The 17,781-nt window shown below is 38.1% G+C and overlaps 2 protein-coding genes across 4 annotated transcripts; one reads left to right on the top strand and one right to left on the bottom strand.

Moving 5' to 3' along the window:
* Window positions 1-1,466: 1,466 nt before the first annotated feature.
* Window positions 1,467-3,867, top strand: myl7 (myosin, light chain 7, regulatory). The gene is made up of 7 exons (XM_031305767.2): window positions 1,467-1,673; window positions 1,880-1,981; window positions 2,691-2,766; window positions 3,022-3,126; window positions 3,220-3,298; window positions 3,403-3,451; window positions 3,542-3,867. Exons 1-7 carry the CDS (start codon window positions 1,671-1,673, stop codon window positions 3,644-3,646), a joined length of 519 nt encoding a protein of 172 aa, XP_031161627.1. The 5' UTR covers window positions 1,467-1,670; the 3' UTR covers window positions 3,647-3,867.
* Window positions 3,868-6,305: 2,438 nt separating this feature from the next.
* agpat9l (1-acylglycerol-3-phosphate O-acyltransferase 9, like) lies at window positions 6,306-17,776 on the bottom strand. 3 transcript variants are annotated; one of them, XM_031305734.2, is made up of 14 exons: window positions 17,682-17,776; window positions 14,230-14,429; window positions 14,041-14,104; window positions 11,190-11,338; window positions 10,944-11,089; window positions 10,085-10,159; window positions 9,882-9,971; window positions 9,697-9,790; window positions 9,478-9,593; window positions 9,067-9,122; window positions 8,757-8,842; window positions 8,497-8,625; window positions 7,916-7,995; window positions 6,306-7,000 (listed from the first exon to the last, which is right to left on the bottom strand). In XM_031305734.2, exons 2-14 carry the CDS (start codon window positions 14,371-14,373, stop codon window positions 6,892-6,894), a joined length of 1,338 nt encoding a protein of 445 aa, XP_031161594.1. In that variant the 5' UTR covers window positions 14,374-14,429; window positions 17,682-17,776; the 3' UTR covers window positions 6,306-6,891. The 3 variants fall into 3 exon arrangements, with proteins under 3 accessions (XP_031161594.1, XP_031161593.1, XP_035854831.1); XM_031305733.2 differs by lacking the exon at window positions 17,682-17,776 and adding an exon at window positions 14,781-14,911; XM_035998938.1 differs by lacking the exon at window positions 17,682-17,776 and adding an exon at window positions 14,776-14,891 and having other exon boundaries at window positions 14,230-14,434.
* Window positions 17,777-17,781: the final 5 nt, after the last annotated feature.

Here is a 17,781-nt window from a genome sequence, read left to right as displayed (position 1 = left end):
GATGTGTGCAAGTCCTCTATTGCTTTACATTTGCTTTCTGAGACTTGTTTTCCAGTAATATTGATTCAATGTGAAAAAACACAAAAACATCACATTGTACTAAACTGTGACACAAGATATTTTCAAGTATTTTTTTTACAAACAAAACAGTAAATCCAAGCACTGGAAGCAATTAAAATGTTCAGTTAAAAGTGGAAATGTATAAAAACATGGAAATGAAATACACACCAAAAACAGCATCATTTTAAACAATAAAATGTATAAGACTTAATTTATTGTTTCTGAACTGGATACTTCTGCCTTGGCTGGGTTCTTCTTCTCTGCAGTGGAAAGATAAAAAGGAATTATTTACAGATGTAGACGTTTTTAGACTGATGGCCCTATGACCATTTTTGTTGACAACACTAAATAAAGTATAGTAGCATAGTGCAAAATGTATCATAATTAACGGCAGATTACTGTTTCTGTTGCTGAAAAAAATATCCCGTTAAAATTACTGAATTTCGATTCACAGGAAAAAGATATTTACTGTTTAATTCACCCGCCAATGAATTTTGACCATGATGCTTTGCAAATCTACATGCTGTATACATGTTCTACAGTAACATCTATTCATTATACAGTAATAATGCTGTAAAAACTACATAGATTTGTTACAGTGTAGCAACAGACCAACCTGAGCAATTTCAATGTTTCTGAACTTGTGTATCACTGCCTGTTGATAGTGTTTGGGTATGAACTGGCCCATTTCAAAAATGGCTGATGTATTATTGCTGATATATTATAATAGCTGTGCAAACTTGTTCATACATAACACAAGATTTTTTTTGTGAATGCTGTTGTAAACTATGACTAAATCAAATTCATTGCTTTGTTGTGTAGTATTTTCAGGTTTGTGAGCAATGAAATATTTCTTGGTATTGTATATTTAAACGTTATGTTTACAACTCTATGCGTTTTAGGCAGTAGGTTGAAGTTTTTCATATATGATGAAATGTGCTTTGGATGTGAATAAGCTTAACTGTAAATGACATTGCTTAATTAAACTAAACTAAAACACTTTACATTTATGTTATTGATTTTATCAATTGCCATATGACTGAGATGTAAGTCCACAGCTGAAATGGATTAGCAAATGTGTTTTAGGTTATGTGAACCTGTAAACAAATCTTGAAGTTGTGGTTCTTTGTCACATCTGTATAATGGAACATGAAACTGCAGTCCAAAGTAAATCGATAGAGTTTTAAGAGAAGTGTTATTTCACTTATAACACACCAGCTGCTATATTGTTAAGCTGGTTTTATTTGATCACAATCTTTTCATTTTCATTTAAACAGATTTTAAAATCAGAGTTATAAGAATAGAATTTAGAAAAATATAAATAGAACTTTATTTGATTGAGTGACTGCCAAACGTCAGAGGTCACGTTCCCCTGTCTCCTCTCTCCCTCTCTGCTCTTTGTATCTCCATTTTCTAGCCGAGAGGAATCCTGTCTGCTTTACCTCTTATCAGCTACCTTCAGTGACACGCAGAGAGCAGCCATGGCCATGTAAGGGGCTGTGCTGCCTACCACAGGCTATTATAGGAAGGAAGAAGATAAGCTGGGCCATATTTAAAAACCCACCCCAGCATCACACCTCGACTGGGAGTCCACGTACGATCATTCAGACATGGTAAGTCAGTCAGCGGTTTTGGTCTTTCCATACTTTGAGTCAGTGATGAAGAAAACCCAATTAAGGATTACTATTATTCTATCATATTGAGGTTGCTGTGTATTTAAGAGCACATTTTGTTATTGTCTATTGCAGTTGTTTTGTATACTTCTGCAGTCCAAAAATATCAGTGTGTAAACCAAATGAGTTTGTGTCCATCTTCTTAGGCAAGTAAGAAGGCCTCCAATAAGAGACAGAGGGGAGCACAGAAGTCTTGCTCCAATGTCTTCTCCATGTTTGAGCAGTCCCAGATTCAGGAGTTCAAGGAGGTACAGTACTGCATCTTGCCCTGCCTCCAAACAGCTCCCTTTAAAACATCTCTTGGAGGAAATTGTTATAGTAACCTGTGATTTTTAATTTTCAAATCTATGCAAGGGAAGGGAAATGGATGGATTTAGTTTAATTAATCTCTATCAGAATGATTTTTTCCCCCCATGCAAGAGGGAATTTTAAGTTAATAGCTTGATTCTTTAAAGCAGTTGTTCATTTTTGCACAACCTACATTTTGTAAATTTCAACAAAGAACAATGAAAATAGAATGAATGTTTCAAATTTTAAAGTTAATGTATGCCATAATTACCCAGGCTATTTTTTTGTTGTTGAAAACAGCTCCTTGTACAAGAAGACTTATAAAAGATCAATGCAACAATTCCTTATTTTAATTTTCAACAATTGTGAATGATGTAGAAGTTCCCTTGGAGATGCACAGATTGGAAAAAGCAAAAAAATGTTTACTATTCACTAATAATGCTTTTTATGACTAGTTTCACCTCTTTTGACCCTTGTCATTGAGAAGAAAGAAAAGCCTGAAATGTAACTCGAAGTACATTCTTACATCTGGTTATGAAATAAATGATTGTGAAACTGTGCAGGGTGAAATATCTCCTTTTTAGTATTTCTATCATTTTTAATCAGCCTGCCCACACTTGTGAAACCTTAATTCTGTATCATTATTATTTTTTGGACTTTGTCCCACAGGCTTTTGGCTGCATTGACCAAGACCGAGATGGTGTTATCAAAAAGCAGGACCTGAAGGAGACCTATGGACAGCTGGGTATTTTCTTTACCTTTATGTACAACTAAAAATAATAGGGCTCCACTGATGTAACCTGCTTATGTTATTGCATTTGATATATTTGTTTAAATTAAATTGGTTTGTGTGTGTGTGTGTGTGTGTGTGTGTGTGTGTGTGTGCGTGTGTGCGTGTGTGCGTGTGTGCGTGTGTGTGTGTGTGTGTGTGTGTGTGTGTGTGTGTGTGTGTGCGTTTGTGCGTGCGTGCGTGTGTGTTTGATTCCTGATTGTGTACCAGGGAAACTTAATGTTAACGATGAGGAGCTGGATGCGATGTTGAATGAGGGGAAGGGTCCCATCAACTTCACTGTGTTTCTGTCTCTTTTTGGGGAGAAACTCAACGGTGAGAGCTTTTCACAGATTTTCAAACACACCTTTGAATTTTTTTTTTTATGAACTTTTAGAAGATGTTCGATGATGGTTTGTTTTCCTCCAGGCACCGATCCTGAAGACACCATACTTGCTGCCTTCAAACTTTTTGACCCCAATGGGACCGGCTTTGTTAATAAGGATGAGTAAGATACATTTTATGAATTCTTTTTAATATTTTCCATAGCTGTAAAATTACAGTATCTTATTTAATCTCTCCTTTTACATTATTTGTGTCTTGTTTATCCAGGTTTAAACGGTTACTGATGAACCAGGCTGATAAATTCACAGCAGAGGAGGTTCGTGTTTTCTATCTTAATACAGACTCTCAAACCATTCTTTAAGACAATCATTTTCATCAGGAAAATTGTCATCTCATGAACCTCTAGGTGGATCAGGCCTTCGCTCTCGCTCCCATTGACCCAACTGGCAACATCGACTACAAGTCCCTCTGCTACACCATCACACATGGAGATGAGAAAGAAGAATCCTAACCAGGACTGTAGTCAGGTCATACAGGTCATCTAAACATGCAGATAACTGTTTTTACACTGGCTGGTTATCGTTCAGAAACATTAATTATTGATGGAATAATGTTGAAATATCTGATTCATTCAACCTCAACTAATGGTTATAAATGCTGCAGTTCTGTTGGTATAAACATTGCCTAATTTGTTTGTATGCTGTTGAGAATAAAGTGTTCCTCAAAAGCTTCTTTGTTGATTACAAATGCACATTTTGTGAAGCAACGCTGTATATGGAATAAGACTAAAAACACCTTACCATTGCTGTGATGCCAATGGAAAAAACAATAACATCAGACAGAGAAAAAGTCCTATCTGTGATTATTTAACAAAGAAAAATAAATACGTTTAACTCAACTCATCAAAATATATGTAACTTTAATATCATTATATATATATATACAATATAAATAATCATTTTTTCTTTTTATTGCACTATTTGCACATAACACTGTACATTTCATATTTTATTTATTATTACTGTATATTTGTTTTTATTATATATGTTAAAAGTCTGGATAATATATGTTGTTTGTATATGTTGTTTGTATACCTGGAGTGGTAACAAAAATAATTTCCCCCTGGGATTATTAAAGTATTCCTGATTCTGATTCTGATTCTGAATAAGAATCATATTCACACTGTACACAATGAATAACAAATGAATGAATAAAAAAAAGTAAAGGAAAATGGCATGAAGACAGGAGAGAATTACATAATAGTTTTAACTCAAATTTAGTTGATTTTATTATTTTCACTTCAGTTTACAAATAATTGTTTTTGTAGTAATTACTTCCTTTCAGAGGCAAATGGCTGAGCCGACCAAGACAAAGGCTGTTTTTCCTGGTTGGTAAACAGTTAAAAGGCATATTTACTATAATTCTGAAAGTAAAGTAAAGTAAAGAAGATGTCAGTGGTTCCATCTATGGTTCCATCACATTCACAATGGCTTCATTGATGTCCCATTCTTTGGGAAAACTGTTGCCATGGATACAACAACAAACACCACCATAAACTCCCCGGCCATATTTCCCTGCTCACACAGCAAACAGCCAGTCAACAACAAGAGGACTAGGAAAATACTGCACGGCAAGCTCCACTTTCAGCCCATTTGCAACAGCAGAGTTCATCCAAATGATTGTGACTTTATTTTGGATTTTCTGAAATTTGGAATTTGTAGTTGTAACAGGAAGATATGCCTATTGCTTCTGGAGCTGCAGGCAGGGTGGGTGTAGTAATGCTAGTAGATACGAGTACGACACGGACATCAGATGGACTGAGGAGAAAGACCGAACCTGCCAACAGGAACTGTGACTCCTATCTGCAACGGTGGGTAGATCTAAGCAGCACAATTCAATTGTTTTCACTCAAACAGAAATTCTAAATCAACCAGGACTGAAATCATAAGGATTGCCACTTTAAATGATGTTTACGAATAAGTGATGGAAAATAACTAGCTAAATTTAAAATCAGTCTAAAATAAACACAACACATATAGTGTGATGAATCTAGGACTGCTCTGACCGTAGAAACCATTGTATTCAGTAAGGTAAAACCATAGGAGATTTGCCATGGAGCGGCTTTATTGGCTTTTATTACTAAGAGATAAACGCAGCTTAGTTTAAACACTACCTGTCTGAATCAACAGCAACATGTTTGTCATTTCAACTGTGCAGGACACAGATGCCAGATGTGAGGCACTATTTAGGCTCATAACATATTTCACTATGTCATTTGTTTCTCCTGGCTGGTTCACTTAAAAGGAAGACACAGGAAGCCCCATTTTAAAGACACACTGGCTGTTCTCCACAACACATTGTTGTAAATAAATTACACTCAGCTGAGTTTCTTGGCAATCATGTGTAAACCTATTTTCGTTGTTGATATTTGCAGATATCAGGAACTCAAACAGAGAAATAACAACAAAAGTAACTTGTTGCAGGTGAGTACTGTCATCAAGTAGAGGCTTGCAATTGATTGATTCAGAGGCTGTCACTGTGACTATTGTTCATGTGATTAAGTGATGTTTGTTTTTACACAGGGCATTCAGGACAACACAGATCCGAGTGATAATGAGAATGATGGTGAGGACGCTGACAAATTGAAACAAAAGAAATATCAGGATTATGTCAAAATTCAGTTACAGTGAGTGAACTTTTTTTTTTTTTTTTTTTAAACCTTCTTTAATTTGCTTTAAGGAGCCAAAGAGGAACCCCCAGAGGAAAATGGCAGCAGTGGTATTCCCTCTCCAGTACAACTACCAAGTGGAGAGAGATCCAGAAAGTCTAAGCTGTGTGTTATCCTCTAAGGCCGTCACATGTCATGTGGACGTTTAATGAACTATCTTTCACACTCAACATTATCAAGTATTATTTAAGTGCCAAACCATTGTGTCTCTTGCGCTAATGCTTTACCTTTGCAGTAATGTGAAAAAATGTGAGGGGGTCAAAGGTTACCAAAAACACTGTGCAAGTAGTTTCCTTTTTTGAATAACTATCAGTGTATCATGTCTATCAGTGTTAAATGCAATAACAGATGATTGTTCATCTTTTAAGTGAAAACTATGTTATAAATGTGCTTATCAGTGTTAATTATTTTGCAGTACATCACTGTAAGAGCTACATAAAACCAATATTTAAATGTTTAATTCACAATGATCACAGTTTTTATCTCTTCAAATTGTTTATATTTTTAAAACAATGTCACGTTATGTTATAAAACAGCAAATCTACATAATACCTCCAGGTTATTTTTGCCATTGCATAATCAGCAATGGGTAATCAAATTGTAAACTAAAACTTATCTTAAAAAACAACGAACAGCACATTAATGAGTCGACATGTCTGTGATACATTCATGAATCCAGTTTTTCTAAGTGGCTTGTGCTGCAATCAGACATTTCATTCTAAGCTATTTTCTCAGCATTAACATTCAATTACAGCAGTAGCTACAGTATCTTCAGCAGCAGTAAAAACAGAGAGCTTTCCCTTCTCACAGTCACAGTCTGCTCCTCATAAAGTTCAATATTGCACTTTTCTGTGAATCACTGAGACTCTCCTCCTTTTAGCTTTAACTGAGGTTTCACAGTGTGTCCACTTGGAAGTATTCCCTGTCAGGTCCAGCTAATGGGAACATACTCAAGGAGAGAGGCCTGTTTCCAGTGTATATTCTCCAGAACCATGGCAGGAATTTGTATAGCATACTGGTTGGGGATCTCAGTCACTGTTGCTGCTGCTGTCTTCTCCCACCACCATGCTGCTGTACTGCTTCTGCTGCTCCTCTTTAAATGACTCCTTCACCTTTGCTCTCTTCAGGCCTCCATCCCTGCAGAGGCAGCCAGGTGGAGACAGAACAAACTGAGAATGGTGCTAATCATTTGACAACATCTGTTCAATGTCAGTGAATATCACTGTCAAGCTAAAAAGGACTATTCTCTGGTGTTTTTCATGTTTGACATTGACTTAAAGGAATGCATGTTCTTCTGTGGATTAAAAAATGTTATATTTTCTTTGGAAACCTTTTCAAAAAGCCATTAAGTTGCTGTGATATAATGGTACAATTATGAATGTGTGTGTGTGTGTTAAAACCATAGACTGTATAAAATATGGACGTAGTCTCTGTGACGTCACCCATAGGTCTCTGAAGAACAAAAAAAAAAATGCTTAAAGTGGGCGGCTTCCGGTAACTCGCTGCCATTTTGACAGTGCCTGACATCGGCTAATCCACAAATGGGCAAGAGGTGGAGGCTGGAGCGTAAATGGAGATGAGGTGGGCTCAATAAAGCCTACAGTCTACGCTCGCTCCTGTGATGGCACTCAAAACAGAACGTCCTTAATTATGCTTAACTTTATACCTGAATATAATTACGTAAAACAGGTGAGTTATAAAAGAACCCCTCCACAAACAAACACACACACACGTCATAAAGAGGGAACTTAGCTACAGAGACCAAAACTGTTTTTTTCTTTTTTTTACCAGGCTTTAAACATGTTTATTTCTGCTGTAACATTGGGGATTTTAACATGGGGGTTTATGGGGATTGACTCCCTTTTGGGGCCAGCCTCAAGCTGGCACTTCATCATTGGCTTCATTTTTCAGCACTGGAGGTTTTTCGCTTGGGTACACTATTCTTAGTCACAGATTGAGCCCTGACCAAACTTCATATATAAACGAGAAGAAAAATACTCCAGAACAAATAAATAACAATCAACTGAAGAAAGTAAAGAGGTTGAATCTTACCACTGTAGATCTACCAGCCCTCCCTGGTGAGCGATGGCCGATTTAACTCTGTTGGCAAAACGGACAGCATCTTCCCCCTCCTGTCATTTTTGAATGAACAATCTCAACTCAACAACTCAACATCTCAACAACTCATGTTGTTGTCACAACTCTGTTATGTGTGTGTGTGTGTGTGTGTGTGTGTGTGTGTGTGTGCATAATGTGGAGGGGTAGGGATGGCACCTGTGGGCTGGACACGTGGCTTTAAGCCGCCTACACATGATCTGCGGTAAAACCGCGCTGTGCTGGCCGTTCCATTGTTTTGCTATAGGGAGAGCAGTGCCGCCCAACTAGGCACAGCGCTAACCCTGGCACACCGCTCAGAATTGCAGCAGAGAGCTGCTCTCAAAGTTCAAATTATTTACACTTGCACCTCGTTGCCGCTGACCTTTCAAGGCGCAATCAATTCCAGAAACAATGATGACGTATACCTGCGCTTTGCCTCTGTGCTCTGCTGCACCCAACCTTGCAGTTTGCCGCGGATCATGTGTAGACAACTTAATGCGCGTGTCTGCTCACGTGCTTCGGCACGTCATACACACCTGTTGGTGCATGGCTGGCAGGTACCAGACGTTACAGACGAGGGCCCAGCTGGTCATCATCCTCAGCAAGTAACTGACCATGCTATACTTGGAACTGTTCCAGAAAGCATCTCCAAACTTTGGGTCGTACTGAGAAAAGTAAAAAAAAATAAAGAATACATAGACGTGCAGTAAGGAACTGTACTTTAAAATATATGTGAGCCAGTAGGCCAGAAAACATCTGAATGAGGGATGAAGATTGACAGACAGGACTGAAGTACCTTAATGGCTACTGGATATATCGTTGCTCCAATTTCAAAACTTCCCTTTTTAAACATCATGACAGATGTGTTGTTGACACAGGTTCCTGTGGAAACCAGACATCAGGAGATTAAAGGGGACAGAGTTGTGTGAGCTCTGTCCAAACCCACATGGAATAGCTGCTCATTTGTCACAGCTGAGTGGCCAGACTGCCATCAGGCACTGGGCTAATATAACAACACTTACTGAGTCTTATCTTTGATGTTACAAAGACAAACATACAACTGCTGTGGATAACGTAACTCTATCTCTTTACATGGTCACACTTACCCTCAGGAAATATCAATATGGGAAGCTTTGTCTTGTCATTCACATGGTCCTGCAATCTGGAAGCAACACAAAGAGGTAATGGAAACCATTTCCTGTCTATAAAAATATCTACATATTGCACCTTTGAAGAGTGTTTTTTTCACATTTGGGACAATACATCAAACATCTGGAAGGAGTGTCTGGGTAAAGATGTGATATTATGAGATACTGGAATCCAAACTGTATGAGTCACTGTACAGGATACACTTTCCAAAACCTATCTGTTCTTGTTTGGATAATAAGAGATTTTACTGCCAGGAAAATGCCAACCTCTCTGAAAGCCAGAGCAGCCTCTAAAAGAAAATACAGGCGAGAAAGACAAGCAATGACAAGCCTGCAAAGAGTGTTGGAGTTAAGGAGTGGAAAACTGACCTTTTGGTCACTAGGTGGCGATCTCTCATCTCTGCTCTCTCAAACCAGACATGAGGACATGACCTCACCATGGCTCTCTGGAGGACTCCCATCAAACCTCCATGTACCTGACCCACCTGATAAACACATTTTGACAGTTATGGCAGCATGTCATGATTTAGTATGATAAATTAGCTGTCAGAATTAAAAAAATGTTAAAATAAAAGAAGTTTTTTGTACCATAGCATAACACCCATCGTTGCAGAGAATCACAACATCAATAGGAGAGGTGTGATTGGCCACACAGATTCCTCCTTTTTTTGGTTTATTTTCCCTGTTGTTGCAAGGTGAAGACATGGAGTCATTATCAGATGATAGTCCCGATCTGATTGATAGAAAGTTACATGGTGAGGAGGCTCACTTACCTGTTGTGATAGTGGATGGTGGCAGAGAGTCCTCGAGCACAGATCCTGTAGCACATCACATGGACCAATTCACTGAGCCAGAACTTCATCCTGAAAACACACATAGGCAAAGAAGCACACATGAGGAGGGAACCATCTCCATAGGAAAAAAAAGTTAGATATGGAATATGACTATTATTTGGATCGCTATAGTTTGTAGTCACCTCCAATTTGGAAGTAATCCAACTGCAGATGTTCCTATGACCAACCAGGTGAGGCCAATGCAGGCCAGAGTTATCCTGGAGAAAGTGGAACACATTTATTCCTCAATTACTCTGCAGAAAAAATAAAAACTCATGCACATAATAAAATACTGAATAGTTAGACACAAATTAAATAGGTGTATAGTTTTAGATTTTTTTATTTGTAACTTAAATGAAAAATAAAAAATGCAAATTGAAACTAGCCTTCACAAAATACACAAGTAAGGTCTGATAGCAGGTTGTTAGAAAAATGGCAGGTTTTAATGTGCCAACAATGCTATTTATGAAGTTGAATCCAATAGCCAAACATCCAAAAATGTTGGTGCGGGTCAAGCTTTAGAGGCACAGTAGGATTTTCCTAAAAAAACAATGCTTAGACTAATACAAAAATAATCCCTATCAATCATCACTTATAAGACCCTGCCCTCAGCCTGTGTTCTCTTATTTTGCTGTGTTTGGAACATTTCTGGCTGTCAACCTCTATAAAAATGTAGTGACCAGGCGCCAGATAGTAAGCACGCATCCATATGGAAGCTGCGAAAATGGCGGACACAGCGCCGAAAAAATGCAAATATAGCAAGGCAAAACACCAAGCGGGCACAACTTGTTCCAAAACAAGAGTGAATCTGATTTTGATTTTGTATTTCCATGACTTGCATTTTTCATTGGGCTTCTATGTCAGCTTATACATCATATTTACCAGAACAAATGGTTCCACCCACTAAGGTTTGACTCAACCTCTGAGAATTAGTTCTGTCTGGATGGCAACACTGCATTTGTATCACTACAGCTTAATTTTGCAGTCTCAGTATTGGTGTACCTGAGCGGGGCAAGGATGCAGTATCTCACAAAGATGCCGAGGCCATAGACCAGAGTTATCTTTAGACTGATGTACTGGAAATCTTTGTGGGAGCGAGTCAGTAAGTTCCAGGACACCAGCTCCTCTGAAGTGAACCGCTGGGTCACCTAAATTTAGAACTGAATGTAAAATCAGGCTAGCAAAACAAGGCCACTTATTACCATTTACATAATAAATGGTGTTCTTGCTAATAAAGTAAAAATTTACCTCATCCTCTAGAATGCTCTCAATTCCTCTCCGGGTGAAGTAGAAACAGTCACTAAGTGTAAAATCACCGCCCACTGGTGGTTTGGGTCGACTGCGTCTAAGTTCCTCTAACTCTTTCTCCATAGAGCCATCTTCCCTCTGGATGAGACCTGACACACATACACACATGGATTATTATTTTCTTAGTAGCAATCTGGAAAATGAGTTAGTCTTGCAATATCTTTTAAGATTGTGTTGATAGTGTCAGAAGATGAAATAGTTTCAGCCAACTAAGAAAATTTATCAAAGTTCATTCAGCAATGTGTTTCTTGGAAGGACATTGGAAACTGTACTTGACAAGAATGACATAAAAATACAAAACTACAATAAATGATGACAATAAATGAAAGCATTAAACCATTTCTAAAGCATGCAGAAAAAGAAAAATCAACAGCAACTTTGCTTCACATAAAGATGTACAACATGTGTCATTTGGCATAATGAAGCGGATTCATCTACAAATTTCAACATGAAATACTGGCACTGATAGATTAAGAGCCCTGAAGAGGTATTGCATTATGTTTCTCACAGCAGCGACTTACCAAGAAAAGTCACCTTAACCAACAACATGTGTCAACAAGCAAAACCTATATTTTGACCTGAAATACACAATAATAACAAGATAACTGAGTTGTCCAGAGAGTTGTCTTAAGTAATGAAGGTTGTACTGCCTGGTATCTAACACTATCTACCTAACAATTGTTAGAACAGTTAAGAGTTGGCCTCAGCTCAAACTCCACATTATCAGATAACTCAGCAGGCAAAGTCCAAAACCTAGAGTAACATACTCTTTCTTCAATATTCAATCCACACTTTCAGAACAATGTATGCCTTATCTTTGTTTATGATGCACTTTAACTTTTTGTATTCATCATCCATATTTTAAAAATGTACCACTGACATACTCCGGACTTTGCAGAAGCCACATTTAGCTGACATTGCTACTGTCTTTATGTGTTGCAATGGGGGATATCTCCCTCTGCAGCTTAGTGACCGATAAAGAGTTGAGTAATTGCTTCTTGTGAGACAGGCAGTTTCCAGAGCAACTTCACCTTGTTGCCTATCATACAAGTTCTCGATAACACTTTATAATACAGGGTAAGTCCTCTTAACTTACAGTTCAATATTGACGTATGAATCAGTACATACTTTCTACTGGTACTCTAATGTATCGGTACAGCGGAACAAAGGAGTAACAATTGGGACTTTTAGAGGAAAAGAGAAATTACTTAAAATAAATAAAAATAAGTATTTTAGTAAGTACTGGGTATTTTTGGGGTATTTCAGAGAGGAAAGGAATAATGACTTACTGTAAATATTTTAGTAAGTACTGGGTACGTATGGGGTAAAGGATAAATTTACTTATTGTCAACTGTAGCCTCCAAGAAATAAAAAAACACTGTAAATAATAAGACTCTCCGCTGCAGCAGTCCTGTGCGCATATTGACTTTAGACACAGGGGGATATAGTATCACCATCTCTGAGAGCAGTCCGCTTGCTCAGAGGTCAAAGGGCAGAGGAAATACAGGAAGTAAACACATTGCGTTATTTTGCTGAGAACCACCACAACGGTTTTATTATAATGTTACATCCATGGTAAAGACGACTGTGGTAGACCGTGAGAGAATTAATGCCTATTCACATATTGATTAAGCGTTATTAAGCACAATACATCAATTTGTTAGTTGAATATAATTGTTGAGTTTAGGTTTGGCGGTGGAATGAAAACAATGTGTGCTTCTGGAGCTCGTTAGTTAGCTCTGCTAGCCACTAGGCTAATTTATGCTATGCAAGATGCATTGGGGTTATGCTTATAACGTTAGCATGTTGTATAGGGAAAATAGTAGTATATAGTAAATAGTTTGATTTCAATAATAGTGCTGGAATGATATGCTTTTGTCCTGATTCGATTCTTTCACGAAACATGGGTGCCGATTTGATTTGTATTGCGATTTTCCTTTATTCTTTCCTTTATATTTCGATAGTATTGAGTAGTGTGATTTTCTTTTCTTTAAATAAAAAAAAAGTTTAATAATGCACTTCTAGAGACAATATATCATGAAATATTTCTAAAAAACTACTTGTTTTCTAAAAAGAATACAAATCCCATGTCAGTCAGACAGTTAGAACTGTGGATACTTCATAATCCAGCCCGCTCCGTTGATTTTACAGGGTACTACATGGTAAGAAGAACACAACAGTTTATACTCTGTTGTTACTCTGTACAGTACTGTGTTTTTACTGTATTGTGTTTTTGTCCTTCAATGACAATACAAGCCTTTCATAGCTGTGCACTTGAAAAAGGTAAGTTTGTTTTCAATTTCAGCCTAACTGATATGAGCTGCTACAGTAATGGATGAACATGCCTGCTACTGTAGGAGCAAATTTTCTAAAATATAGACCCATTACAAAGTTCTTGGCTCATTATTATTCCAAATGAAGTAGAAGAAAATAAACAGTGCAGTAAACTGCCCTGAAAAGGGCAACATTTGTTTGTATTGTAGTTTATCCATTAGTATAATGTTTTGGTAGCACATTACAACTGTGAAAAAAGTTATACCATGATTACTTAAGATGTACCCTGTAGGTTCCCAGTACATACAATCAGGTTACTCTTTCAAAACTGGGCAATATAATTGCAACATGCTTGCCCAGACTTGTAAAGTGTCTTGTGAAATCCAGCATTACAGCGCACATGTCACTAAATCACCATCTTTCACAATAAAGGATAGTATCAACTTTTCATTAGAAGAGTGCCCTTACACAATCTACTTATTAGTGAACATTTCCATACACATATCTTTCTACTCACCATTAGATGCAGAGGCTTCCAGTTTTTCATCTACATATCCCTTCTGTATCTTCAGAGTGGCCCACTGTGGAGGACAGACAGAAGACATTCATGGCCATGTCTTTTATGTGGAGCACTCTATGAGAAGTATCTGTATTTCTTAAAAGCATGTAGATCTGCGAGGAACAAAACGATATATAACAACAGTACCTCTAAGGTTTTCACCAGGATGGTCATGTAGGTCTCAGAGATGCCCAGTGAGAAGCCAAACATGGCTGGGATCATGATGAGGCTGATCACGAGGTACAGCCAAATCCTTAGTGCCCAAAGGGCAAATGCCCAGAAATCCTCCATCTCTACCTTATTCCCTAAGGTGTACAGCAGCCCTTTGGCTCGGACGTAGTGCAGTCCTGTATGTGGGGAAAACGTGTTTTTTGTTGTCATATACAGTAAATTCAACATTGTCACCTAAGTACAGACAAAAGATCCATCCTGTCAAAAACAACAACCACAATGACAAGGGGAGCTAACAAATGTAAATACAACGTTGACAGTTGAGTTAATCAGGAGGAGGCTAAAGCCGCAAGAAGTAACGTAGGCTACACTTTACAGAAACACACAGCGCACAGAAACCTGACGGTGTGTGAATAACTGACATGACTTCTCTATATTTAGACTAGAAGACTGTAAAGGACTGCATTATATCTGTTCGTTTTCTACAGTAACCAGCATTATTTTCAAGTTGCACTAGCTCATCTTACCTGTCACAGTCCTTCCTGAGGAATAACCGCAAAACTCAAAAGTCTGAGCACCGAGAGCAAACACGCCTATTTACTACTAGAACAAAGTTCACGGAGCAGCCATAAGGTGCAGAGCCCAACAGCGCCCCGCGTGGACAGTAATGGAAGCGCATACACGTGGCTCAGTATTCATGTTTGGTAGGGAAATAGCCTACTTGTTATTGTTTGTTCAAATTTAATTTGTGATTGTTTCTGATGCTGTTTGTGTTTTATCTCAGGTCGTATTCTGCTGTACTCAGGTCTCTCTTACAATCTTAATCTTAATGAGATTACCTTTTTAAATACAGTTTATAATTATAGAATACAAGGAAATAAATACAAAATGTGAACTAGCTGGTTTATTCTTGACCTTGGAAATGGCAGAATGGCAAAATTATTATTACAAGGTCCAAATATTAGTTTTTTTCTGGAGTTTTCCATGTATGTTACTCTGAGTTAACTCTGTCCACTGATGAAGACCACAGAATATGACTGAAAGCTCCGGAAATAGCTCAGGAACAACAACTATTACTATACTATTTCTGTAGAACATTTGTATATATATATATATATATATATATATATATATATATATATATATATATATATATATATATATATATATATATATCATTGGTCAACTTTATGTAGTGGGTTACACTGATGCATCAACTTTATTTCATTGATTTATTTTTTTTTTTTTTAATGATAGGATGATTACTGACCTGAACTGATGCATTTTGGGAAAAAATAGATCTACTACATTGAAATGCTGCCGATCTCTCAGACATGTTGTCACCATAACACAGGGAAGCCTTGATGAGGAATGTGGCCAAAGTTTCTCTGTGTAAATTAAAAGCGTCTCTCTCCCACCTAAGACAAAACAAAACAAAAGGTCCTGATTAGTTTTCCAGGTTGGACATTTCACAGTCTGTTGCACATTACTGTAACAGGGGACTTGGGGGGGAGGGGTTCAGTTAGGGTAATGTCTGTGGGAATGATAAGAAGGTGGATACTTGGATACTTGGCAAAGATGCATTTTGTTTAAGATTATTTTTTGGGCATTTTCAGCCTTTTTTCTGATAGGACAGCAGAAGACATGAAAGGGGAGAGAGAGGGGGGAATGACATGCAGCAAAGGGCCGCAGGTCAGAGTCGAACCCGGGATCGCTGCATCGAGGAGTAAACCTCTACATGTGGGCGCCCGCTCTACCAACTGAGCTATCTGGGCGCCTGGCAAAGATGCATTTTCAAAAGAAAACTGCCTGCCAAGGTAACATACTTTGTGAGTTTGTGAGCAATAAAGTGTTATATCTTCATCCATTGTTGATCAATCAGGCAAAATGCCCAGAGCCTGCAATTTTACTCCAGGTAGACATTCCAGATGTGTACTAAAACACACAACACACTATTTGTCCTTTACTGTTAGAGTGTGTTCTTTCCAGTAAGGCAATGCGTGTTAGTTCTAAAATAACTGTTTTTTTTATCTTAACACCTCAACACAAACACAACAACTCATACATCAGCATACAGCACTGCTTCTATAGCATGCTTTTATTGAGCCCAGTTGGGGGGAAAACCCAAAGTGTGGCCTATTAGTGTTGTTATTGTTGCTGTATGGTCGACTGAAGCCAACTCAAAGCTCAATTGTCATAATCTGTGTGGAACTGTGTGCAATCAGTGGTTTACTAAGTTATTTTTAGCAGGGGCCCTTCATGTTCCAAAATGATCTTCCCTGTTCTCCAAAACAGATTTCTGAGAGATTGAGAAAATCTAACAAACACTTCACTGTTTAAAAGCCACTGCCCCATTATCCAGCAACTTCTAGCTAAATCCTTTGTATAAAAAATAACTATAAATCTCAGATGCCATTAAACTCCACAGTTTAATGAGCTCACTGCATTGTCTACCTCAGTGTCTCTAATGGACTGAGACAATGAAGGAGGGACTGTGGAATGTTTCAGTATTTAGTCACACATTAATCTGCTCACGGGATAAATATTAGACAACTGAACCCCAGCAGCATTAGCGGGGTTACAGCTATCAGAGAATAGGCTTCAGAAAAGCATTTTACCCTGAGCTACAGATGTATGTCATGGTTCATAGGGGCTTTAAATCTTCTCTGGAAATAATAAATAATGTCCTACATGGGGGTATTCCACAGTGCACCACTAATATCAGACCTGCTTGTCTACTTTAATAGTGGAACTCAACAGAGGCTGTATAGCCAATATGAGATATTTAAGTGAAGGTCCTAGTGTCCAGTTTCTCTGAACCCAAACACTCCAGCACACTGGAATCTAATTCCTGGTTAATGCAAACGGATATCAACCCTGTTAGCAAAAAGGCATGTCTGTATAGAAATCATTGTTGGAAAGCCTTAGCAGCAATATGGAATGAACAAATATGTGTCCCTTTACCTCAACTAAAACTAAAGAATGCATGTGTATGCACAGAATTGGTCTATTGTTTGACTTAATACCATTTCTTCTTCATCAAACTAAGAGATTTAATAAACCCTTTTTCCCTGACCCTCACTTGACGCCTGAGACTTTTGCCCCAGTACCCCAGCCCTCTTTATTGCCCCCCCCCCAACCTCTCCTGATCCCCCTTGGCCCTCTTGCCCCACCCCTTAAAATATCCTGTGCAAAGGGAAGAACTGCAAGCAATATTACTTGTGAATTTGAAAGGGATGTGAAGATAGGTGCATGATACATATCTGAAAAAGCCCACATAACGCACACATAACGAAAAAAAACCCCACAGATGACAATTTAAAATAAGTCAAAAATATAATGGAAAGTATGTTGTTGTGTGTCATTGCGCATTTTTAAGTGGCTATATGGAAATCCTGGAGCTTACACGCAGTATATCCTACTCATACCTGCGTATCACGTAGACTACACCACTGCTCTAGTCTCCCTCGTTCCTGCAAGGAAAGTAGACGCTGGCCTAAAGTACACTCCTCCCCTCCTTCCTCCACA

This window comes from Sander lucioperca, chromosome 2 (genome assembly GCF_008315115.2).
Source record: "Sander lucioperca isolate FBNREF2018 chromosome 2, SLUC_FBN_1.2, whole genome shotgun sequence".
Lineage (NCBI taxonomy): Eukaryota > Metazoa > Chordata > Actinopteri > Perciformes > Percidae > Sander > Sander lucioperca.
This window is presented reverse-complemented; position numbering and strand designations above follow the sequence as displayed.

Bases quoted from the DNA above. Each gene is read 5' to 3' on its own strand.
- agpat9l (XM_031305734.2), bottom strand. From the start codon at position 14,373: ATGGAGGATTTCTGGGCATTTGCCCTTTGGGCACTAAGGATTTGGCTG. The intron at 14,105-14,229 runs GTACTGTTGTTA...TGTCCTCCACAG, and splicing joins TCCTGGTGAAAACCTTAGAG to TGGGCCACTCTGAAGATACA. The intron at 11,090-11,189 runs GTAAATTTTTAC...TTCTAAATTTAG, and splicing joins AGAGCATTCTAGAGGATGAG to GTGACCCAGCGGTTCACTTC.
- myl7 (XM_031305767.2), top strand. The intron at 2,767-3,021 runs GTATTTTCTTTA...ATTGTGTACCAG, and splicing joins GGAGACCTATGGACAGCTGG to GGAAACTTAATGTTAACGAT. The intron at 3,299-3,402 runs GTAAGATACATT...TTGTTTATCCAG, and splicing joins GGCTTTGTTAATAAGGATGA to GTTTAAACGGTTACTGATGA.